This window comes from Neodiprion pinetum, chromosome 2 (genome assembly GCF_021155775.2).
Source record: "Neodiprion pinetum isolate iyNeoPine1 chromosome 2, iyNeoPine1.2, whole genome shotgun sequence".
Lineage (NCBI taxonomy): Eukaryota > Metazoa > Arthropoda > Insecta > Hymenoptera > Diprionidae > Neodiprion > Neodiprion pinetum.
In genome coordinates this window covers 5,162,552-5,188,329 of record NC_060233.1, presented here as the reverse complement: position 1 = coordinate 5,188,329, position 25,778 = coordinate 5,162,552, and the positions used below count along the sequence as shown (strand labels likewise).

General features: G+C 36.2%; 1 protein-coding gene across 2 annotated transcripts in view; it reads right to left on the bottom strand.

Annotated features, from left to right (window-relative positions):
- LOC124213094 (pleckstrin homology domain-containing family G member 4B) overlaps positions 1-25,778 on the bottom strand; it is a 192,966-nt gene that overhangs the window by 163,539 nt on the left and 3,649 nt on the right. The window contains exon 1 of one of the 2 annotated variants that reach the window (XM_069133325.1): positions 5,378-6,082. The exons of the other annotated variant lie outside the window; for it this stretch is intronic. Coding sequence (XP_068989426.1) covers positions 5,378-5,416 — 39 coding nt within the window. The 5' untranslated portion in view covers positions 5,417-6,082. Of the gene's footprint in view, positions 1-5,377; positions 6,083-25,778 lie in introns of those variants that run through there. 2 annotated transcript variants of the gene reach the window in all.

Genomic DNA, 25,778 nt, shown 5'->3' with positions numbered 1-25,778 from the left:
TTCGAGGACTTCGAGAATCAGGTTGAGGTATTCTTTCAACCCAGAGAAACCAGTTACGAGGATATTTCAATCTGTGCCTGTCCAAGCTTTGTTCGTAGTTGTAAAGAAAGAAAAAGAAAAGGGGAACAAGAATATACAGAGATAGAAAATCGTTCGTTACCCGTCATCGACGACGAGTTGTCAGCCAACGATAATTCCAATCCGCAAAGTGAGCGACCACCTGCTAAGATAGCAGAGCGGTTCTGACACCGCCAAGAACAGACGGACACACCGTGTGATCCAGTGATGGAAAAAGAAATCAATCCAACCAGGACGCACACACCGGCAATGTATCCAACAACAGCGGAGCTGAGACTTCACCTCCGCTCAGAATTTACTGCTCGATCAGATTCGTTGCGAGATTCTTTTTTTTTTTTTAAGAAACGAATCTTTTGCTCGATCGACAGATACCGAGTTCGATTCATCATCAGTAGATGACCGTTGATCAACTCCAGGGCAATTTCTAATTTTCTTTTCCGTTCCTCCTTACTTTCATTTCGTCCTTTGCCTACTTCTCTCTTCTCGACAACCATACCCAAGTAGGAACTATAAACAAAGGATCGGTGCATAGTTTTGGATTCGTATATTTCCACCTTGAACTCTGATTCAAACGTACACTTGTAGCTTTTGGCTCCTCGTTCCATCATCGTCAAATCTTCGAACCGTAAAAATCTTCTCCTGACACGATTAACCGAAGGTTATCGCCGGCGTTCCTTGTTGACAGGCTTCCACTTTTACCTTGTTGCGTGGTGCTGTAATTTTTACCCTCCACCTGTTACGAACCGAGGCAAAGCAATGCATTATGGGCGTCACCGTACCAGTCACCAGACAAACAGATTCCACCTATCGATCCCTTCGACTGACCCAGTTCACCGTGCACTTATACAACCACATACGACTTGCGGAGTGTATACCTCTGACAACGAGGGCAGTTTTATACCTGACAAGACGTATATTCAATTAGCCATTTACCGTTGGTATTCCATTCTCTCGTTCGTTTTCTCGATACCCCAGATGCAGACGGAATTGTTCCTTGTAACGGCATCGCGTTTTCTCGACTTTCGCACATACATGAAACCTTGCAAAAAAAAAAAAAAAAAATGGTAAAGAAAAATGCAACCACTCAGCAAATGACTTTATTCAGAAAAGTTGGAACTTCGTCAACCATCGAGTAGAAAATAGTCGACCTTGGTTTCTAGCGGTTCGGTTGAAGGTCTTCCAACTCTTGCGGAACCTGTAACTTTCGTCACTCGCTGCATAGTTCAATGACCATTGCGGGATGCGAAAAAGACAGTAAAAAGCAAGAAGCTAACCCAGAGAAAGAACGGATCGGACCTTGTCGCAACGATCAGGGTGGGCTGGTCGAGTATAGGGGAGCAATGAAACGCTGCGGGGTTATTTACTTGGATGTATAAAGAGCGGTGGCACGTGGGCGTAGGCAAAGCCGTAAAAAGTGAAGTAAAAAGTGTTGACAGTGCCATTAGGGCCCGATCTCACTCCTCTGCTTCGTCCTCTGCACACCACCTAGTTTATATTTGTGTGACGCACTTACTACACGTCGATTCCAACCAAACCACGCTTAAAGTTCATTCAACGATCACCCATACATGAGACGGAGTCCTCGGACAGCACGTGGAAGGCTAATAAAAATTAATTAATAAAATGAAACTCAGATGCACCGTTCATCACAATTAGTACTGTGAATAACTGCGTCCCAGTTTCCCGAGTATTACGCTTATTACGTGATGTGTTCTTTAAATTCCGTGCTATAATTACCGGAATTTCAACACCCGGTTCAATTAAATATCAGAATTTTATTGATTATCACTTCAATTTTTAACCATTCACATAAATGGCAAGAAAATTTTTCACCATTAATTTTATTGTAGTATGTATAATAATTGTTTTACCGATACGCAAGAACTGCTCAATACGTGAAATGAATTTGAGTTGACGTTGTGAGCCATGAATCAATTTTCCGAATCGTATAACCTTTTGGGGCGCTTCATAGCGACGACATCAATACCGTTGCCATTCAAGTTCGATTGGAAAATTTTCGCGAGGGGAATCGTCGACGAAGAGGGGAAATAAGAGGGAGGATCACTCTGCCCACGTATACGTTATATGTATATAGTTATATACACGTATATGTATGAGTACAGTATGTGTTCATACAGAAATCGATAGCCGCGTGAAACGATGCCTCCTATAACTGCGATGCGCTGCTATATGTAAACACAAACTTGTATAAGAGGGGGGGGGCTCTTAAAAGCAGGTATACAATAATAAGCATGAGGCCAAAGTTAGTAACGTTGACGTAACGAAACGTTAGGTAAGAAAATCACAAACTCGCAATTTTGGAACAACTATCAAGGAGTTGGTTTTTCAAGATAAGAGTATATTTTTTTTATCATGGTTTATCATTTTTTTCATCAAAGGTGCGAAGCAACGATTTATCCCAAATATGCATCGTGTAATAAATAAGCAAAAGAATCGCTATTCAGGAACCTATGCAGGATTGCACAGTGCGCAGGATGATTTTTGAACTGCTTTCAGATACTGTGTATTTATTATACACCCTGTGCATAAGCTTGCAATTTTTTTTACGAAATACGTCAAAAAAAGTAACTCCCAAAGAAGCAAAAACGAAAAACGAGGTTTACAGTATAAAAATACCAAAGGATCCTTGAGAAGGAAAAAAAGCGTGTATTTCCTGACCTACCTAACCAGCTCGTTTCCTGTTCCTCAACCCATTTCCACCTTTCCTGGATATCGCGTGACCCGGAGTTATACACCGTGAAATTATACCCATGTAGAAAGTTTAAAAATCGGGCCTTATATAATATATACACCAAATAAACGGTGACGAAATTATCGCTAATATGTATACATGATATATAGTGAGAATAATTTTTATTATTACTCTCACTGATCCTGTTTATTACATATACCGGGACAATCTCTTGAAATTTGAAAATCAACCGCGCATGCGCGAGTTTTATCGACTGTCAAACTGTTTCTGCCGGCGATGCAGTTGATACGAATTTTCGAGGTTAGGATCTCAAATAATCGAAGCGGTGACTCGGAAAGTTTTTGGAAGCGTTTGTTATCGGGTTGGAAAGTTGATTCTTCAAAGAACGGCCGAAATTTAACGCTTATGCTCTTTGAAAATTGAAACGTAGACATTTTGCGTAAGTTGGCCCGCCTGCATCGCAGACAAGATTTCGCCGACCAATGAGATTGAATTATTTGGCGCATGCGCGGTTGATTTTCAAGTTTCAAGAGATTGTCCCGGTATACAACAGCGCGCAATTCGTAGCCATGCAGAAATCCTCGCTCTGATTTGTCAATCACATTATTACATACATAGAGAGACCGAGAAACGACGTCTCCACGCGCAAGTTGTCGCACTGTTAAACAGTTAAACAGTGTCATCTGGGCATTATACGTATTATATTATAGTTAGTACCGAATACGGACGTGATGCGCGTTGTGTATTATTAATACGAATTATGCATTAGCTGGAAGCTCTTAATAGTACGTGACCTGATATCTCGTCGTTTGATTTAACTACTGTCAATTGAAAATTATTACCTACGTGTGTAAGTATGCATATTAATATATATACATATGCATATATACATGTATAATGTTGTCTAAGTAGATATCTGGCACGAATTTATATTATGCATTTAGATGCGCGTGCCGTCCGATTCTTAATTCGGTGATTGAAACACTGTAGTTACGATAAACGAAGCGAAAAGAGTTTCTAGGAAGATGTTAAAAACGATTTCAATCTACTATTTCTCTATTTGGAAAAGATTGATTATTCCTAAAATCGAAGAATTATTCTTTCGATTAATCCGAGAAACTTTTTTTTTCCCCCTCGAATTTGAACTCTCGACGTTTCGAACGTTTTTTTGAATCGATCGCATGCGCCGCAAGCAGCTGTGTTTAAAATACCAAAGTATACAAGTATACGTACAACGTGTGTATGTAAAGATACACGCATAAGATCATTGACTGAAATTAACGACGTTAGATTTAAGCCGCCGTGGCGCGGATGAACGTTAACGATTAGAAAGAAGAAAAAATAAACAAGTGGAAAAACGTGGAATTGGTGCGTAGGATTATGTAATACCAACTTGCTCTGCAACTCTATTAACCGGGCACCGTATATTTTAGCCGTAAGTTATGTGCGTAAGTCCCTCGGTAATAATACGTGTGAGGGCATCCCGAATTACTTTTACAGTGTATAATAATAATGTAATGCCGATATATCGACCGCAGGCGACGGTTAATCAAGTCAATTTACACGCTATCGTTAACGATTTTCACCGTAAATTTGAATTCGGTGAAATAATTAGAACTTGCATGGTTTACAAAAATTGGCGAAAACTTTTACGGGGAAAAGTGTTTGTGAATCATAATCATCACTCGCGGTCGAGAAAATTCCTCTCAGGAAAGGGTTGAAATTCTGAATTTAAAATTTTCCGAAAGTGGTAAACTCCCAATTTTTTTGGTGGCGAAACTGTAAGTAAAGAACTTAAACTTTGACGAAACATCAAAGCATCGAATGGACCGAAACCCGACGGCTCAAAGTTCTTAAACTGCAAAGTTCCGAAAAGGCAAAGATAAGAAAGTTTAAAAATCTGAAACATCGAAATTTCACCTCTTTGATTTTTCTTTTTTTTTTTTTGGATGTTCGATATTTTTACTTTCGGAATCCTGGTAATTCTGATTTTCGGTTTTTCTCATTTTTTACACCCACTCACTTTATCTTTCGTAATTTTTCCCTACCGGAAATTTACTTTTCGGAACTTTGCTCTATGGTAACTTAAAGTTTCAGAATCTTGCGTTTCGGAACTTTGAGCCCATAGGTTTTCCGACCATTCGAAACTTTGTCGTTTCTTCAAAGTTTGATATCTTTACTTCAAGTTTCGCCCCAAAATAATTCCGAATTAGGCGCTTTCGGAACTTTCAATCTCGCCCCTCGATACACGCATTATACGTGTAATTCACGATAAAAACAAAGAAAGAAATCTATACTGGAAAAGATAAAACGTCAATTGCCTCTCCTGTATAATCTATACAAAACGGAATAACACATCCGTACTTTATCCTGTTTCGATAAAACATAAAACTGAACCGGGAAACAAAACGTGACTAATAATTCGTACGAACCAATAACTGTAAATAATATTCAACAAAGAAATTTTATCGTTTTATCATCGTAAATAAATGTGGGATGAAATAATTATTCATCAACGCGGGCAACGTTGCATCACGCATACATACATTTATACAAGTAGGCATATACACGATGCGTTACATATACCTTCTTCCTGCGTAGTAATTTCCACTCAAAGTGACTCATCCTGTTTCTGCGTTTATAAATCCTCAGCCCACAGTCGAAATACTGCAGATCTGCAGGATAATCGCGGTACCCGAAGAAAATACCCGAGAGAATTGCTCCAATTTATTCCCACGCAGTCTGACGCGAGAAAGATCGTGAAACTTGAACGTTTAAAAATCATCCGCGTTCATTCCACCGTCCACAAACTTCGGCGAACGAAACAAAAACGCGGAACGATCCAGCAGCCCCGGTTTCGAGATCCATGACAAACATATAATCACTTTTCAATCGCTACACATTTTGTCCCCGATTACAATTCGCGTAATAACAATAAATAGACGAATGATTGAATAATTTTACGAAAATAATTTTCTTCGGCACGTGCAACCATCTTCGAATTCACGTCTAGATTTACGAGTACGGTGCGAGATTATTGAGTGACCCGATTCGCCCTCAAGACCGAAACGCGCAATTCGGAATACAGGGGGTGGCAGTTTTCGCGTTACGTCGTAGCGACGTCGACGGCACTTTTTGCACACGCGTTAATCGACGTTCCGTTATCGCGAACCTCTAAGCTAAGAAAACGCGGAGGAGTGAAGGCGGAAAAACCGCCCTTCGTCTCCTCCGACGTAGGACAACGACCACCGTTTGATCCCGGTTTCGAGGGTTGCGCGTTTTCGACGACTACGAAGGTGGAGCACCGACGAGTTCGGCCACACCAATGCGATCGCTTCTCGACGTCTCGACGCCTGCGCGTCTCTCTCTCTCTTTAAGTTCTCGTCTGCCGTCGTCAGCGAGCGACTCTGCAACCGACGACGAGAAGTTTTTTTACACGCTTATGAATTATTTTTCACGCATTGGTGGGTACGTAACCTCCCGCCGGCCAATCGTCGACGAGAGAATTAGTTGGGATTGTTTAATCATTCGAGTAGGTATGAATAACCGACGTCGCGACGGTCAGCTGGCAGATCTTTACGATACGCGGCAACCTCAAAACCGCGATCGCGTCGCGTCGTGTTCAAACGCTCTCAAGTTCCGATTTTGTAATTATTATACGTTTGCCGCAAGGCGTGAACCAGCGATATTGTAAACACGGGTTGTACAAGGTGTTGCCGAGGTATGGAGAATCGGGACGGAAACGAAGTGTCTGTATCGTGTGAATATATAAACATGGTGTGAATTTTTATTTATTCCAATGGAAAGAAAAAAGGAAAAATAATTTTATTAGGTAATTTTTGCTTTTCTAGAGACAAGAAAGATATTTCGGAATTTAGGAAAAAATTACCTATCTTCTCAAATACTCGTTGTAAATAACGAATGAACAAACTTCGGTTTAGAATTCAAGTTTTTGATGAAAAGTAATTTAAACGCGAAACTGACGTTTTTTGTAATTGTTATTTACAATAAGTGTATGAGAAAATAGATCGTTTTTCTTTACATCCGAAATATCGTTCTGGTTTCTAAAAAAGCAAACTTTATCTAATGAAATTATTTCTTCTTTTATCAGTTACGTGGAAGAAATCAAAATTTCACATCTAGAACCCAAATTCGAAACTCGTATTGACAGGTGTTATTTATCAATGTTTAAAATACAAAAGCAAACTTTATAAGTAATAAATGAAGATATAGAATCAAAATTTGTTGTTTTTTTTTTTTTTTTTATCTTATTTTTTCGCCAACACCGGGTACATGAATTCTTGACGAACAACAATTCTTGACGAGAGACTGCAGAGATGGCGAGACTAGAGAGAGAGAGAGAGAGAAAGAGAGAAGAAAAAGAGGAGAAGGAGAAGAAGAGGAAAAAAAAAAGGAAGAAAAAAACGGTACATCGATACGGTTTTTTTCACGATTCCCGATCCTTTCGCTAGTTCATATACCTGCTGATCGTATTACAAAAGATCGTATATATGTACCTCGATTCTACCCAGGCTATTGTACTTTGACCGTATAAGTTGCAAGTCCTTTATACGATGATCGTCTGGTCTCGAATAGGATTTTAAATATCGCACGGATACATCGATGCATATTATAAAGATATCTCGCCTCTTTACTTTCGCAAATTTCGTACAACGCATACCTTTCGAAGTATGTAATTTTACTGGACGAAACTTGAATTAACTTAAGAAACAAGATAATTAAAGAAAATTGAATACTAAACTTTAGTACTCTCATTTTAGATAACTTGCAATGCTGGTAGTTATCAATAATTAAATTTCGAAAATCTGTATTGAGTAGAAAAATGATGTAAAAAAAAAAAGAGAGAGAAAAAGAAAAGAAAGTATTCTTCTTCCTCGCTTACTTGCGCAACTCAATCGATAATTAATCCAATTCCATGCAACGTTAACGTTACTCAATTTAATCATAACCCTACTGAAAATGTTCATCTGTTAAATAATGTAATATTTTTAAAAAAAATATTCAGCGTATACATGTAATTTATTACACGATTCACTTTCTAAATAAAATAAAACATACAAGAAGTCACATAATAAATTACAAAAAGCACGAATCATCGGATAGATCAAAAATCATATAATCAAATAGTTTCTTACATATTTTATCGAACTTAAACTTTAAAAACGTTACGTGATTCGACGTATGAATGTTCGGTTTAATCTGTTTATTAAATTTTTAAATAACTTTCGGATCTTCTTACAGTCAGTTCGCTGTATTATCAAAGAATGAACTCCTCTCTGCTCCCACGGCGAGCGAATGGTGCCATCTCTGGGTGAAAGGTTGAACATCGTGTTAACAATGGATGACGCTTTAGATTGTACGTGCATACGTATATAACGAAGAGTGCTAAAGTTATAAGCGCATCGAGCACCGAGGATCAATTTGCGTACTTGTTCCTAAACGTAAAATGAAAAACAAACCCTTAATGTTTTTAATATTTAAATTAAATTTTTTATCAAATTTAATAATAATCAGTCTGACTTCGTTTTTGTCCCTCTCAGTTTTTCAATTTTTATAGTAACATATGTAACAACGATCATAGAAAACGATTATTATACAGAGGAAGATGAAAGTTCGATCTCTTATTTAACAGGTCAGGCACAAACTTTTTTAAGAGAAATAAAAAAAAATTCCATCACATCTTCAGATATTCCAGGATCTAAGACCCAGTTTTCTTTGACATTTTCCCAGTTCTGGTAACTTACTAAAACCTAAATCGTTCGGCTTATTAATTAACTCTATATTCGGTTCGGATTCAATACGAATTGAAATAAAATATAATATTACACCAAAAAAAAAAAAAAGTGAGTTTAAGCCAATTTTTTTTTCTCGACTTAAAAAAGTAGATCTTTTAACTCAATGAATGATTTCTAATCCTAAAAATTCCTCCCTTTGACGCGTTATACGTTCTTGTACCATCGTACACGTCATATACTGTGTATATTTTGTTACATAAAAATCACAACAACAATAATCAACAAAGTTACAAAAAGTGCGATTGCGGTACCGAGGTACAAACGTAACCTATCTACAAAAGTATAATTTCAATTACTGAAATTGCCATAAAGCGCGTATCGCGACTATAAGGGAAATCTAGGAGTAAAATGAACGTACAAGCGATTCCAAGCCAAGGTGCATCCGCGTGATATTGCGCACCTACGTGTTTATAATTCCTGCGAGCTGCGTTTATTGTAAATAATGTGTATTACGGATGGGCAGCTATGCAAAAGCTGGTTCACTTTCCTTTAACGCGTAAAATAACGCATAAAGACGCACGAGTTGCCGACCATAGAGAGACGAATACGCGTATATTACCATATCCACATAAATTTCCCTCGGCGAACGAATCTCGTACGTTAGAACGCATCTGGTTTACAATTTTTATTCGTATAAACTTAATGCACGAATTACCGTAGGCTAGATAAAGATAACCCTACCGGTTAATGGTAATCAAATTGTCAGATCGAAGTGCGAACTACTTTTCAAACATCTCCTCCCCGACATAATTGAATACCCATAAATTACACGGTACAAATCCTGTAATATCCCAAGCACCGGTGCGCAGCTATATTACAACCTCAATCGTTGTAAAAATCCGCTCGTGATACAGCCGGACCCGATTTTTCTCGCTCGTAAAATCTATCCCGTATGGAAATAAGAAAGAAATTGTAAAAATAAAAAAAAAAATAAATAAAAAGAAAAGCATTACCGCTAGACGCGTGTAAGAAATCGCGGAGCGAAAGGCCTGATTTCGATTCTCCCCGGACTCTAACAACCGATCGGTGTACACCTACTGCTTACAGGCATACGCGTTACATCTTACGAATGTCAGTGATCCATTGTTCCGTATAGATCATCAGGAGTGATCGATATACGGCCGATCGGTGATCATTGATTACCCGGCGAGTCTGTAACTCGAAGGGTCTACCGTATATGCGTGTGTGTGTATATACAGGGTGATCCGTTCAAGTTGACACAGCAGAATATCTCGAGAACCAGTCATTTGTAGGTAAACATTGTTTCTTTTTTTTTTCTTTTTTTTTTTTTTTAATTGTAATTTATTGCTCATTTTCGCGATATTAAATTTACCTTGAAAAATTGATGTGAAATGCAAGTCTGTGAAAAAAAAAAAAAGTACACGGTCCGATTTAAAATAAAAACAATGTTGACCTCCGAACGACCTTGTAAACCTCCACCAAATCAAAAGTACGACGGCACGGTGTTTTTTCTCCCTTAGAACCGGAAAACTTTTATTTCGAAAATCTTTCCCTGAAACGGCTGGTTCTCGAGATATTTCGCTGCGTCGACTCGAATGGACCACCCTGTATAGGGTGACGTACAACAGTTCGCAACAACTCGGAGCGTGTAATCCGGAGCCTGGCTTAATCTCGAATCCCGCATTAAGCCCTAATGGCGAAGAGTATGCGTGGAGTTGGCTGAATCTCGGTTCTTACGGGTATTGTGTACGAATGGGGCATAGATCGGCGGATACAGGAGGGTTATTCGTTTCGAGATTTATCACGCGCCGATCTAGAGAGCGTTCGAAATAATCTCGAGGTAATTACGAGCCTAATTAGACGATAGATATAAACAAACCAGGCGCAATACGCGCGCACGGTGTGCGATTAGAAACTGTATTAATGCCGATTTTGAATAACAGTGTGAAAAATGTTGTGAAAAAGTCGTCACAAATGCAGTTGCGACGCCGTATCGGTGGATGGAATAATTTTTAAAAGAGGATTTTTTGATGGCGGAAATTTAAGCGAAGAAATCGATCTTTGACGAAACGTCAAAGGTTCGAAAGCCGAAAGCTAAGAGTTACGAAAGTGGGAAAATGAGGAAATTTAAAAGTCTGAAACATCGAAATTCCGTATGATCGAAGATTTTCAGTTCCGTGAATTTCTGGTTAACAATAAGTGAAATTTCACCACTTCTGATTTTCGGTTTTTCTCATTTTTTACACCCACTCGTTGAGTAAACTACGCTGTGCGAGTATATTTTAATTTTCGAAACTTTGAGCCGTCGTCGACTTTCCGACCATTCGAAACCTTGTTGTTTGATTAAAGTTCGATATCCTGACTTCAAGTTTCGCCATAAAATAATTCGGGATTAGACACTTTCGGAACTTCAACTCCAATCAACCTCCCACTGCGTGAATTGATATACGTTGAAGATATTCGCGACCGTATACCTATGCGTACAATAATACGTAATGCACTTGCATTTTCAATCGCAGAATTCTCTGGCAGTTTTTTCTCATCTTATTTTTTCAGGGCTTTAATATTATGTAACAATGATTATCTCCATTTTGACGTAGTAAACCAGCCGAATCCATGAAAAATGTTTCTAAAAACTCAGAAACGTCGTTAATTAATTCCATAAATTATACGTGTGTGACTGTGCGTTTGTAACATACGTATGTAAAATAAATATGATTGCGAGTGTCAAAGAAACTACTTTCCTCACGCAGAGATTTTATTAAATCTGACAACGATATTTCAGATTAGCATATCCAAACGCCAAACGATTAAACCTGCCAAGCGTTTAATGCTACATATGTATGCAATCGTATTAATACACGAGACTATAACACGATCTTCTGCTGCTTTTTTTCACTTTTTTCTTTTTTTTTTTTCAAACTCTTTTCTTTTACACACCGCACAAGCCTGTCTGCATACGATGATGATAATTATATCGCTTAACAAACCTGTTATTAATACAGAACTGACGTTAACGCGTGTACATCCCATACATACCTACATGTGCGTACCTAATAGAGGTGTAGGTGTATGCATATATATATATATATATATATATATATATATATATATATAGAATTAATCGAGAATTAATCGAGAAATTATATCAATTTATCAAGCTTAATTACTCGGAAACGGCTTGTCTGACAAAAATCTATAATCAGACCTTTTTTGTAGGGAATTTAATTTTATAAAGGGATAAGTGAACATAAATTTTTTCACTTCAATATTTCGACAGTTCTGACGTAAAACATCAAATTATTACTAAAAATCAAAAATAGCGATGATAGACCTCTCAAAGTTAATATTAAGGGCTTAAAATTTCATGAAATTTTTTTTTTGCCATACTGAATGATATTCTCAATATATTTTTCAAAAAAAAAAAATAGTCAATTTTTTTGGCCCAGTCTAATATATATATATATATATATGTATACATGTACATTTATGCCTACTCGTGTGTAAACACGCGGCATGTACTGTATTGTACTATACGAGAGGCGTTTGAGCAGCATTTAATTAATCCGTACAAACTTGGCCTACTTCATACTTTCTCACAATTTATCGTCGACTACAATTGCAGGACGACGAGATAGCCGGTAAATTGCAATTGCATGTTCACTACGCGATTATGCGATCCGATACAAGTTAGTTCGATACATTAAAATTACAGCGGGTGTTACGATAAAAATTATACACTGAGAGAAATTTTTAGTTCCGGCTAGCGCTCCGTCCTTGACTATTTTCATTTTTTACCACAATCGAAAAATTTAGTTTTCTAGCTGTTACCGAAAAGTTTGGTATCCGTTACTATTCTTTATCATTACGATCACTGTTGCTAGATTTTCTTACAACTGTTGCGAAAATTTAACGCTCGTGCAACGATAAATTGACGTTAAAGCCTTGTTTGACTAAAAAAGTAGAGTAAACTTCACAAACTGATTTTGCGTTGCAAAATGTTTACGCGTACCTCGTTTTTCGCAATTCCAACAATATTCAAACAGTATTTTTAACGATACCTGTTTTACTCAATTTTTCTCAGTGTTGTACTCGAAACATGATGAAATAATATTTTCCGATATATGTATAGTACAAATATAAAAGTATACTTATAATATTTTACTTGAAATATTATTAAGAAAACAAAATTATTTCACCGCATATGATGGGAATTATTTTACAACAGAAACAAAACATCACGTAAGCTTTCTACATCACGGATTTTCACCACTGATTGTGAAAACAACGAAAGAGAAATTTGCGTGATGAGTTTTACAAAATGAGTGTGTGTAAAAGTTTCGCACGAATAACGGTGGGATGAAAAAAAGAAATAAAAATTGCCAATTTCAAACCAGATTGAAATTAATAACTTTAATGCAACTAAATATTGAAACTAAAATCGATGTTTCGAAAGTTTAGAACGACTTTAAAGGAGCTTAACTTCCAAAATATATAACTCAAAATTTGAGAGACGATCCTAAAGTTGGGAAACAATAATGATTTTTACTAAAAATTAATCGTCGCGTTAAACAGTTCAATTTCTCAGTTTTGAAATGCGTGATTTCGACGGCGGTGAAAATATTTCGTTTAAAGTGCGTTCGATGTTTTATTTCCTTGTTTACGGCACGAGTCAAAGAAAAATTGGACGCGCCTAATGACGCCTCGTAATTAGAATTTCACCCCTGCTAACCGATTGTCAGGAATATTTGATGGATTATAAGAGTGGTCGTAAGATTATGAAGAGAAATTTGTTATTTATACGCCACTTGTGACGTTGAAGTGTCTTAAAATACGTACAAGTGACAAGCCTTCGAACGATTTCATTTTCTCTCTTATCTTCTGACTTGACGAAATTTCTCTCAGAAGAAAATATGTAGACATAATTTTTTCTTTTTTTTTTTCTTCTTATCGCACACGGAACAGAATTGTTTAATATTCAACGTCGTTGAATTATCGCTTATTGTATAAGTTTTTACGATGAGAACGCAGGAAGTATTATTATAACAACGATACATTCATATTTGTATATTCATACAACCGTTGTAAATAAATTAGATATACTGCAAATTAATTAACTAATATACAGAATATAAAATAAACTCGAAACCAATTACGCGATAAGTGCGAATTAAAGTTTATTAAAAATTGTATCGTTGATACTTGATTGAAAATTTAAAGTTACGAGTTCACCAATTAATCATTAAAAAAGGCATATTATTAGTCTTGTGATTTTTTTTTGTTCCCCTGATTATGCACAACATTGTGATTTGTGAATATACAGCGATATTTGTCGTCATCCAATTACGCGCGCACGCAAACACATCTTAAAACAATATAAACTGTACGATCCTTCATTTTTTCTTTCCTTTTTAATTTCCTTTCTTCAATATGCGCAAATATTTGCAACTTAATGTTACACGCGAAAGAAAATCTTTACATTCCACGTGCGTGGTATCTAGCGTTATTCTTATTACAAAGTATCTACCGTATAAATATATTATTTCCGGCACGGTGTATTATTTATACATCTAATAGACATAAGGAAACAAGAATGGGGCTATAATCGCCCCTTTCAATCGCCAACAACTCTCGACGACGAAAGTGTTTACAAGAATATAACTGTCGCAGCTATTATATAGTCGACGTATAACGCTATTATTATAAATAATGGTAGGAAAGATTTCGATCGTTCAATAGAGGTAAATTTTCCCACGATTTGATCGGTTAATTCAACAAGAACAAAGTCTGTAATATTATACACATATATCGTATCGCCAACGTAAGATCCCAAGTTTCTGCAGAATGTAGAGGGAAATTTTTTCTCATCATTAAACACGCATATACATATATAACAATAAATTTGATAAATTGATAACGATAATAACTGTAACGAGTAATTTTCCATACAAAGATATCCTACGAGAAATTAATTCTGTAACATATAACGCACATAGTTTTTTAATTGAATCGAAATACAAACCAGTTTCAAGCTACTAACGTTAATCTGTAATACGAAATATTGAAACTAAAATCATTGTTTCGAAAGTCTAGAACGACTTTAAAAGAGTTCAATTTTTTAAATCTGAACACACTTTGCTTTTTAAAAATTAATTGTTCAATTCTAGACGATCTTACAGTTGCGAAATGATGATTTTACCTAAAAATGTGTTTCAGGGTTTTATTATTTATAGTTTAAACAAGATCTTAGAATTTCTTCGTTCAAATTAATAACAAAATGACGGCTCCTAAAAATAGGAATGATTTTAAAACGTTTAAACTGTACCCCCCTCCTCCCCCCTTAACGTTACGAACTTCCCTCTGTTAAATATGATTATACGTTTAATTACTCTTTCAAATTTCAAATTTGAAAATTAAAATTGTTTGTTTCGAGCCCAAAATGAGTAGCGAAATATTTTTATTCTTATTATTAATGACTAGTATTATCGCTGCTTCTGCTTCTGCTGCTGTTGCTGTTGTTGTTGTTGTTGTTGTATGCGAATTTTTCTTCCAATCGAAACGCCGCTGGTAGGTACATTAAATTAACCATCACCCGAGACTTTCGTCCAGGAGATACGAACTATAATTCAACGTCGTTTATCTGTCCTGTAGATGATTCCCTAATGATATGCTAATAACACACGTGGTCTACGAGGCGAGTATCTGTAATCTTATACCTATATGTACATATATATATATGTCGTCATCAAAGACGGGGATGGAAAAATGCAAAGATCCGGATACTTTTTACTTTCCGCGCGTCATCCGTCTCGACTTGACAAATAAATAATAATCGAATGATTGAAAGGAGGATATATTTTCCCGTTAGGTCTGCGTAATGTGTGTAATAAATGGCGATTAAAAAATCAGCATAACAAGACGCGTCGCGTGTGTTCGACAATTATACCGATTACATAATATATAACGTATGTACCTACAGTTATATATATATGTATATATATGTATATGTATATGTGTCAGGTGACTGGTACATACGATACGGGATATTATGTAAATAAGATAATTGGCGTGCGGAGGAATTTGTCATTATTTACAGGTATGCTACAACATATCGAACTTGATTTAATTTCAATTAATTTCCATTCACGTTTCCGGCTTCGGTTAACGACCCAATTATAATTATTTCATACCAATACGTTTGTGATCCTGGGAATGCATGCCGGAATCAGCTGACGATCGACTTACGTACGTATACCGTACACTTGCGTCAATACAAGACGTAACGTAATTATCATGTACAGGATGTCCCAAGAGCCTGTGATTTAAATCTTGGAAATAATCGGTGTACAAGTAAATTTTAATTCTCCGGTTTATTTATTTTTTTTTTTTTTTTTACGCGCATCGTTTCATTTTCTTATTTCACTGAATTATCGTTTTCCGTATTATCAACTGCAAGACTAATCGTTACAATTGTACTTATAATTCATAGATCTGCAAGATGCTGCAATCGGAATTTTGAATCAAAATTTTATAACAAATAAGAGATAATGACCGTAGAAGGTTGACATTGTTTTGCAGAATAAACTGTTCGATGAACTGGAAAATTATACCACAAAGTGCAAAAAAAAAAAGAAACCAAATAATAGAGATGAAAAAAATGAATTTGGACGATTTTCTGTCTTGGAGGAAAATTTGAATGATTATTTTATCTTTCATTATTACTTTTTATTTAAATCGTGAACTGAATACACACATACACACACACACACTGTATTATTCAATTCATTGTTTACTGATAAGTGGTTTTTAATTTCAACACGCCACCTGATCGTCGATTGTTATTTCGATCGATTATATCGCTTCTGTACATTTCTACTTTGATCGTAAAAAAGTTACTATTGTATTGAATTCCCCAAAAACCGTTCCTTCGTCAATTATAATTCTTCAGGATTAATTTTGTTAGAAGTTAAATTTAACTAAAAATACCGCTAGAACGGTAATCGCATCTATACGTACAACATTACAAAGCTATTGTACGAAGAAGTTGAAAGAAATTTTTACCGTGCGAATTCTTTCTCACTCGTATACGTATTCACAGGAAAAACACGTTGTTACACTCGAGTGTCAAGTGCCGTTTGAGAGTGGAATAAAAGATGCCCGATTTGTTCGATGACTGGCGAAACGTGATTGAATCGACAAATGTTATAAAAAAGAAAAATGAATCTCGCAGCACCTGCCGCTTCGATTTTTCACCGTACAACGAACACATGTTCGAATATCTCGCCGCGAATTTTGTTTCTTACTTATTCTAACAATAATACGGTTGGGTGTAAAAAAAAATCGTGATTCACAGCTTCGTTACAAGAACGTTGCACATTATTATACAATAATATTCGATTTATAAATGCAGAGAAAAACATCAGTGGGTTTATAACCCTTCGAGTCATGGTGGGAAGTATTCTTAACTCCTATTTCGTATCCATTTTTTGAATATTTAGAAAAATTTAGAGTAATTATTGCGATATAATGTAAATTTTTATTGTTGGAAGCAAATTGATTGAAAGAAATCGTAAAGATTGAAGGAATAATTAATTTCCGAATACATGTTTTACATAAATTATAAGTTTTTGGGGTCACTGATTACGAACCTGAAGTCAGATTTTGAAAATTCAGCATGGCAGATCCAATCAGCGACCTCTAAAGCCACTGCATAGAGTTTCTTTACTACATTCCATGAAATTTGAAATTTTCGTCCACCGTATTTAATCTATTTGCAATTTTTCAAATCTAATTTCAGATTCGTAATCGGAGACCACAAAAACCGTAGAATACCGTGTTGTTGTAAAAGTTTAAAAACATTACATATATTCTCTTCATATCGATTCGATTCATAATCAATAAATCACTTCCTTCTTTTCGATCATTTGAATGTTTTCCTCTATATCTATCTATATATATGACACGTTTATAACGTAATGAATTGCGCAACAGATGGTGATTTAGAATTTCGCAGAAGCAACAATTTTGCAGAAAAAAAGAAATCGTTAACTTGTCTGCTGCAGAGTTTAAGACTCATGCGAACCGAGTTTCGCTTTTCAAGGGCTTTTCAAAGCCGTCTTTCTCACCCTCTCTATCTATTTATCTATTTATCTGCAATCTATGTTTGCACAATGGATTTACGTGCGTAGATACAACCGGTGTTGTTATCAGTGAAAAAAATGCATCGATTAGCCTTCAGCCTTGAATTCGAGGTCATAAGACTAAAAACCCGAGGATATATGTTAGGCGGCTTATACGGAAATAAATCGTCAAATATGAAAAATCCAAATTTCGAATCTGCGTAGCATGGAAAATAAATAAATAAACAACTAAATAAGCGAAACGTAGGAGAATTTACGACAGTTGATAAACAAATTTTGGGAGGTATAAATTATCTCTTTTGTTCCACCCCGTATAGCGTAGCAAATTTTATTCAAATAAGGGCCGAGCGAATAAAATCGCTAATTTTTAATATATATATATATGTACGTATAAATATACATTTGTGTGATAAATGTGTGTGTGTGTGTGCTATGCAGAGTTAGAAGTTTCGTGCCGTGAATAAAAATGAATGAAATAGGAAACGCGATTCGCGGAGGGGAAATTAGCCGGGGAGTGAGGGAGGAAGATAGACAATGGAGCAAACGTGCGAATGGTAAGTAAGTAGAGACAAACGCACACGCGCGCACGTTTTCTACAATCGCGACCGATTACGTAACGCGGCGAACATTTCGTTCTTACAAGCTTGCGGTAAAGGTACAATACAAAGATTCGCTGCAGTTGTAACCTCGGACTAATTCCATAATCACTTTTTACCATTTTTAACGCGTCTGATTTTTATCGCGGTAACGAAGAAAACACGTAGAAAAAGTCAAAATTCCCGTAGAACTTTTTGACCGGTAGATTTTTCGAATAATTCTACCGAATAATACGACTTTTGCTTCCGGAAATTCTAATTCACAGTGCACGAGAAACGGATTTTACATTTTCGTTTCCTCGTTACTACTTATGCTCAATTTTTTGTTGCTTTTTTTCACGTTCGTCCCGTATTTTTATTTTTTTTTCCAAACTACGAGAAATATAATGTGTACATTTTTCACAATGAAAATGATCAAGATTCGCGTTTAAATTATACTCGATATTTTAACCGTATCAAAGTTTTTTCGTCGATTCAGACACTCCGTAAAGTTTTTTTTTTTTCTTTATCTTCTTTCACCAGCTTCTTTCTTCTCCCAAATTATTACACAGGAGTCTCTGAATTTATAACGATACAGTTAAGACATTTCCTTTTTTTTTTTTTTCATTCTTAAATTGTATTTTTCATTAAAAGTTTAATCGAAAGTTTTTTTTTGTTTTTTTTTTCTTGTTTTCTTCAATCGTACAATAACTTGCACAATGCAACGTGACGTGTTGAAAAATTCTGTGCGTATGCAATAATTTTACAGCAGTTCGCGACGCAGTCAAAATTCCGACGAATGCATATTACTACAAATAATTAAGGAATCGGGTTTTTTTTCGCACGGCGATAGGTTTTTTGACCAGGGTTTTAAAAAAATCCCTGAGCGAACACCGCACGCGGTTCGAGTCAGCGTAAGTAATCCGTGGCGTCAAGGGACCTTGACGCAAATGATGATCGCGTCGTATAGGATGTTTTACAGGTATACAAATAAAAAACGTAAATCAGCTGGACCGTCGCGTCGCTAACAGAGTCAACAGTTCGCCATTATTCAGCATTACGCAACACCGGCAGCATTCTGCCAGTGTTTAACTAGCGTAGATTCCTCTCTTTATTCGGCACGCGTAATGCAAAATTTTAACGATAACATTTAATTTTCGGTAAAAACGATGGTGAAAATGTCTCGACGCGAGGTGGACGAAATAAGGAGAGAGGAGGGGGAGGATTAAGGAAGAGGAAAAATCGTTTGTCGGTTGAGGCAAAGTCAGCCGGATGTAGCGTAAGGTAGAAGGTGGTATAAGGTGATGGTAATCGTGTCTGGGTGTGCTAAAAAAGGTTCTTGCCAAGTACGGAGGAGAGAAAATCTATTATAGAAAACACCGAGGCGGGAATAGCTTCGGTACAACAGAGACAATGATAAAAGTAGTTTGCGAGTGAGTTTGCGAACTGAATAGGTATACGTATAATGAATATACCGTACCTGTGCAATATGTTGCACGGACATGAACGATATAATAAAGATTCGCGTATCGCGTTTATTATACGTATTATAATTGTATACCTGTAAAAGAGGGAAGAAAGAGCAAGAAATTATAAAAAGTTCCCATGTGTCCAATTGTACAAGGAAATTATAATTCGCATGTGATACGAGCAAATTGTTATACTAGTATTAAATACCGTTTCGGTTTGTACAGTAGCGATGACAAGTTTTTCCATTCGACGGAACGGGGAGAATATTGATAACGAACAAATAATTGTTTGATTAAATTTGTGACAAGAAATGTTCTTTATCGAGAAAAAAAAAAAAAAAAAAACGTCGTAGAGTGTAACCGAACAAATGTGCAAGATTTACGAGGCTGAAGTTGGTAACTTTATCGTAACGAAACATATTGGGAATGTACGAATCACTGTTTTGCAATTTTTGTAGTGAATTTGAAGTGACTTAAATATTTGAAAATATGAAATACTTTTGCCTCGTTATAATTTGCTTCATTTCGGAGATTCCTAAAATTACCAAACAACTCGTTTTCCGAAACACGAATCATTGCGATAAGGTTACTAACTCAAGCGATTGGAAGTAAAAAAATCGGTCTCCAAGTTCTGAACATAAAAATTGTGGTACATAATTTTCTTAAATTTGTATACAAAAATTACCGCATCTTACGGAATAAATAAATTTGATAAATTTTTAATGTTCGAAAATTCATTTTGTAATCTGGAAATTGAGGAAAAGTCATTGAATTTCGACTATCGAAAGCGTCGACGTAAAATCGACCGTAGAGAACCGTTATAAGGCGATCGATTTTGAAGTTCAATTTGTAACGAGAATGTGAAATACAGAAAAAAAAAAAATAAAAAAAAAGTAAACTAAAGAGAGAAGGTCTTCTCGACGTCTCGTCGACGATCCGCGTGCTCTTTATTTATTCTCCCGACGGCGATTCCGTTCATTCAGTATCCTCAATACATAAACGTGCACCGAAAAAGACACGAGAGAAAGAAGAGGAAGAAGAAGATGAAGAAAAAAAGAGAACAACCGCGAACTTTGACCAGGTGAGAAAAAACACCACCACCAATCCCTATCTACAAACTCCATTCATCGTTTTCACGGCGTGTTCTCAAGCGTCGTCGTCTTGTTTATTTCCGTCCGGATAATCGAGGTGAGATTATATATATACAGATATAATATACATACATATACAACATATATATATATATATGTATGATAGAATTATTTTCAATACAAATTTACATTTACATCAGTTGTAACTACGATAATGGATCGTATTTTCTTCGAGATTTTTCGTCGACAATTATTCATTTATACATGTTATCTGCGCAGATTAACTTTCAACGGATTTAATTGCTGTCGTTTTCGTTCGTTATCACTTTTAAAAATAAATTTCACATTAACTTTATCGAGAAACTAAAATGACAATCAAACTCTGTAGGTGAAAAAAAAAAAACTACGATGATAATATATCCCTGCTTTAGTATTGGAGTCATATAATGGGTCGAAAAAATAGATCGTGGCTAATGACTAGGGTTCGAACAATTCCGTCCGTGACCCAATTTTTTGAAAGATGTTTAATGTAATACAATTCAGAAATTTTCACATCAGCCCTCATTACCCACATTTTCACCAGCCATATATGTATAGCTGTATAATATACGTATGATAAGTAAATCGATATTTCGTTTTCACGCCATTGAAGGAATTTGAAAAAAATTAACACCTGGTTTATCATAAAGAAAACCAAATTTGATTTCCTGCTTTTTAATGATCAGTTACTATGTGTATATAAATATACATATATGTATAAAAATTTCATATGTATAGTAACTAGAAAAATTGAGTAAAACAGGTATCGTTAAAAAAACTGTTTGAATATTGTTGGAATTAGGAAAAACGAGGTACGCCTAACCATTTTGCGCTATCGTCGATCCTTTTTTGGTTATTGCAACGCTGAATCAGTTTCTGAGGTTTACTCTACTTTTTTAGTCAAACAAGGCTTTAACGTCAATTTATCGTCGCACGAGCGTTAAATTTTCGCAACAGTTGCAAGAAAATATAGCAACAGCGATCGTAGTGAGAAAGAATAGAAACGGATACTAGATTTTTTGGTAAGAGCTAGAACTATAATTTTCATTTTCTACCTGGAACTATATTTCGTCGATTGTGGTAAAAAATGAAAATAGTCAAGGACCGAGCGGTAACCGGAACTAAAAATTTCTCTCATCGTCGGTGTCGGATATAAAAGGGAATGCGGCATAGCTGCATCGTAACGATGGAGGCTTGCATGCAGGACGACGTTGGTCCTACGGGTAGATTTATGGAGGAGTGTTTTGTTGTGCGTTTGTGTCGCGGGTCAACCTAGGTTCACGGTCAAGGGAGTCTGACCGCTAACCGTTCTGTTCTGTCCTGCTGCTCCTACGACGTCTTAAAAACTTCACTTATAAACTATGCACCCTTTCTTCTACTACTGCAAGTAGTTTCAAACTCGCGAAGGGACGAATCGACGTACAGGGGTGAATATGAACTGGTTCGATTTTTCAATTTTTTCACGTTACACCGCGTTAAAAACAATACTTTTCTTTACATAATGTCGAATTTTATTGCGAGTAACTTGTTATCGATTATTAACTTTGAAAACATATTTCTTCGCGTTTTTTTTTACTATTTCTGACAGTATACCGATAGATTTTCAATACTTGAAAGTAATGATTGCGATATAATGTAAATTATTATTATTAGAAACAAATGAATCGAAAAAAATCGTGTAAATTGAAGGAATAATTAATTTCCGTCAAAGTTACACCTCATACACGTACAACATGTTTAACATAAATTATAAGTTCTTGGTGCGACTGATTACGAATCTGAAATCGGATATAAAATAATTCAAGGTTGCGAATCCAATATGGCGGATGAAAATTTCAAGTTCGATCGAATCCGGAAAAAAACTCTTGACCAGGAATTTTTGAGGTTCCTGATTACAAACGTGAAATCAGATTTCGAAAATTCGGTACGACGAATCCAATCAGCGAGCCCGAAAATCTCTGCTTAAAGTTTTTTGACCGTTTTCGATAAAATTCGAAATTTTGCGTCCTCGAATTTTCAAAATCTGATTTCAGATTCGCAATCAGCTACCTCAAAAATCACGAAATATTATCTTGTTACAAGAGTTAAATTGACTCGGCACAATAACGTTCGACTCGAAGGGTTACGAGAAGGATGAGGATACGTAAGAAAGGCCTTGGGCTATAACGATGTGGCGTTGATCGATGGTGTCGTCCATTTTCAACATTTCTTTAGCTTCGCTTCTTTAGCTCTTACACAGTTTTTGCGGATCATCTGGACACCGAGTTTAGATTGCCAAGCTGTGACATAACGGCGCGAGGTTCTTTTATACTTGTACTACGTACATCTAGGTATACATACACCGTTGCAACTTGTAGGTAGTTTGGTAGTTCTAGTTTATTATTTAGCTAAAACGCATTGCCTCCAGTAACGTCGTTCAACTGTTTTATACGTACGATATAAAATTTTTGTAATCTGGTTGTTATAAGACGAAGGTAATAAAATCCGCATTATAATTATACTGCCATTTTCAAATGTACATAAAAACACTGCATTGCATTTTGCATTGATTATCCGTCTAAAATTCAGTAATTGCAATTACATGTCGGTATAATTTAATGCTGGACTCGAAGGTGCTGCATATTATACGTGTACTTATCATATAGCGAAAGATTTTTGAAAATTATTAGAAATCTTGCGAAAAGTGTAGAGTGATCAAGTGGCGAAAAGATACTAAAAAATAATGTTGATGTTTGTCAAGTTTATGCCCGTCAGCAAAAAAATTTGCAAGTTTTGACCAAAGTTCTTAATAAACAAGGGATCGAAGTTCTTAACGTTAATGTAACGATCCGTTTTTAGGAAAAATCATTATTTCACAATTATAAAATTGTCTTTCAAACTTTGAATAATCTATTAGTGTATTGATATTTTGCAAAAATTAAACTCCTTTAGAGTAATAAAAAATTTTTAAAACGATGATTTTAAAATTTCTATATTTCGCGTTACATTAACGTGACCAACTCCAATTTGTTTAATAAACGTGAACTTGTAACCGAATTCTAGAAAAATTGTCAAATTCGAACCAAAATTCAAGGACATCACGAATTCCTTTTCTAATCAGTGATTTGCTGAATCTAGTTACGAACATACGGGTGCCTCAAATGCTGCTTACAATTATATATCCTTGAGATTCGCGGTAAAGTAAAGCAGTTTTAAATTATACAATTTTATACAACGCGGCGGTGTAAATTAGGCCGAGTTACGGTCCGACAATTACTAGCATCGCGTTACGAAGAAGGGGAATTGCCCGGCCTTCCAACGCCGATGTCTGCACATCAATGATGATACACTTGTCAGAGAACAGATACGTACACTGGTTAAAGAACGTACGTAAACACACCGAGGCAGATATAATTAGCAAACGCGAAGCTTCGCCATTGCATCGCTATTGTATTTACGCGATAGCGGCAACAATATTAATTATCCTTCGTTTCTAGCGTGTGCAAAAAGATGAGCGGCTACAATTAGGTCGAAGGTCGCGGAGTGGAACGTGCATGCCGCAAGTTCGGCAGATGCGGGAAGTTCAATGCTGGATTCGATAAGAGTTGTAGATGAAAGAAAACTTTGCTGTACGAATGATATCACCGAGAAATCTGTAAGACAGAATTTATTCTTCTTCTTAATACGAAGGAAAAGATCGGATGAAAATTTCCAGCGTAAATTTTCGCCTTTTTATCGTTAGGGGCGGGGCTGAAGTTCTGAATTTGAAAAGTTCCAAAAACGTCTAACTCCGAATTATTTTTTGGCGAAACTTCAAGTAAAGATATCAAAGTTTGAAGAAACAACAAAGTTTGCAAGATTACGATGATTCAAGTTACGATTGAGCAAAGTTCCGAAAAGTAAAGTTACGATGGAGGAAAATTACAAAAAACAAAGTTACGATGGGGTAAAATTCCGTATATTAAAACATACTCACACGGCGTAGTTTACTCAAGATCAAAGTGGTGAGTGAAATTTCACAAAGCCAGACGTTCAAGGAACTGAAAATCTTCGATCATTCGGAATTTCGGTATTTCAGCTTTCTAAACTTCCTCATTATCGCACTTTCGGAACTTTGAATCGTCGAAGTTACGACTTTTCGGCATTTTGTCCTTTCGGAACTTTGAACCATTCGAACATCTAATGTCTCGTCAAAGTTTGATTACTTTACTCAAGTTTCGCCAGTCGAAAATTCCGAATTTCACGCTTTCGGAACTATTCAAAATTGGAATTTAAACCCCGTTCCGTTTTTTTATCGAGTATTTCTTGAGATCCTAATACGTATTCGATCGAGAAGATTTGAATGATGATTTATTCAAGATTCGTCGGCTCTTCTCTGTCGCAGTCTCGATTTGAAAATTCTCTCCGCATGTCGCGTACGTAGATATGTATTATTTCTCCAGAGGCGTGCTACCGCAGGTGTGCATTATTCTTCTTCTTCTTCTTCTTCTTCTTCTTCTTCTTCTTCTTCTTCTTCTTCTTCTTCTACAAGACGACGGAAGGCGCATCTTTTCCCCTTTGCATCGCGAGGGCGGGACGCATAACAGTTTCAATTTCACACTTGAGGCACGTCCGCGTATAAAACGCATGGCGGTGAAAACGTGAGCTGTTTATCCAATGCGCGATCGGCAAAGTTGCAGCGAGCCTCGCGTCGATGATAATTATAAAACGTGAAGAGTTGCGGAGAGGGAGAGGATTAGTACCGAGTCCCACTTCCACCTTCTCCGTCTTCTACTTTACCGGAAATGTAAGTCCGGAAAAGTAACCGACCGCGTACGATTCCTTTCTATATAATATATAGAAGATGGACGGGCAGAGTGAACAACCCTGAAAATTTGTCCTAGTTTTGTCTTAAATTTTGAAAAACATTCTAAATTT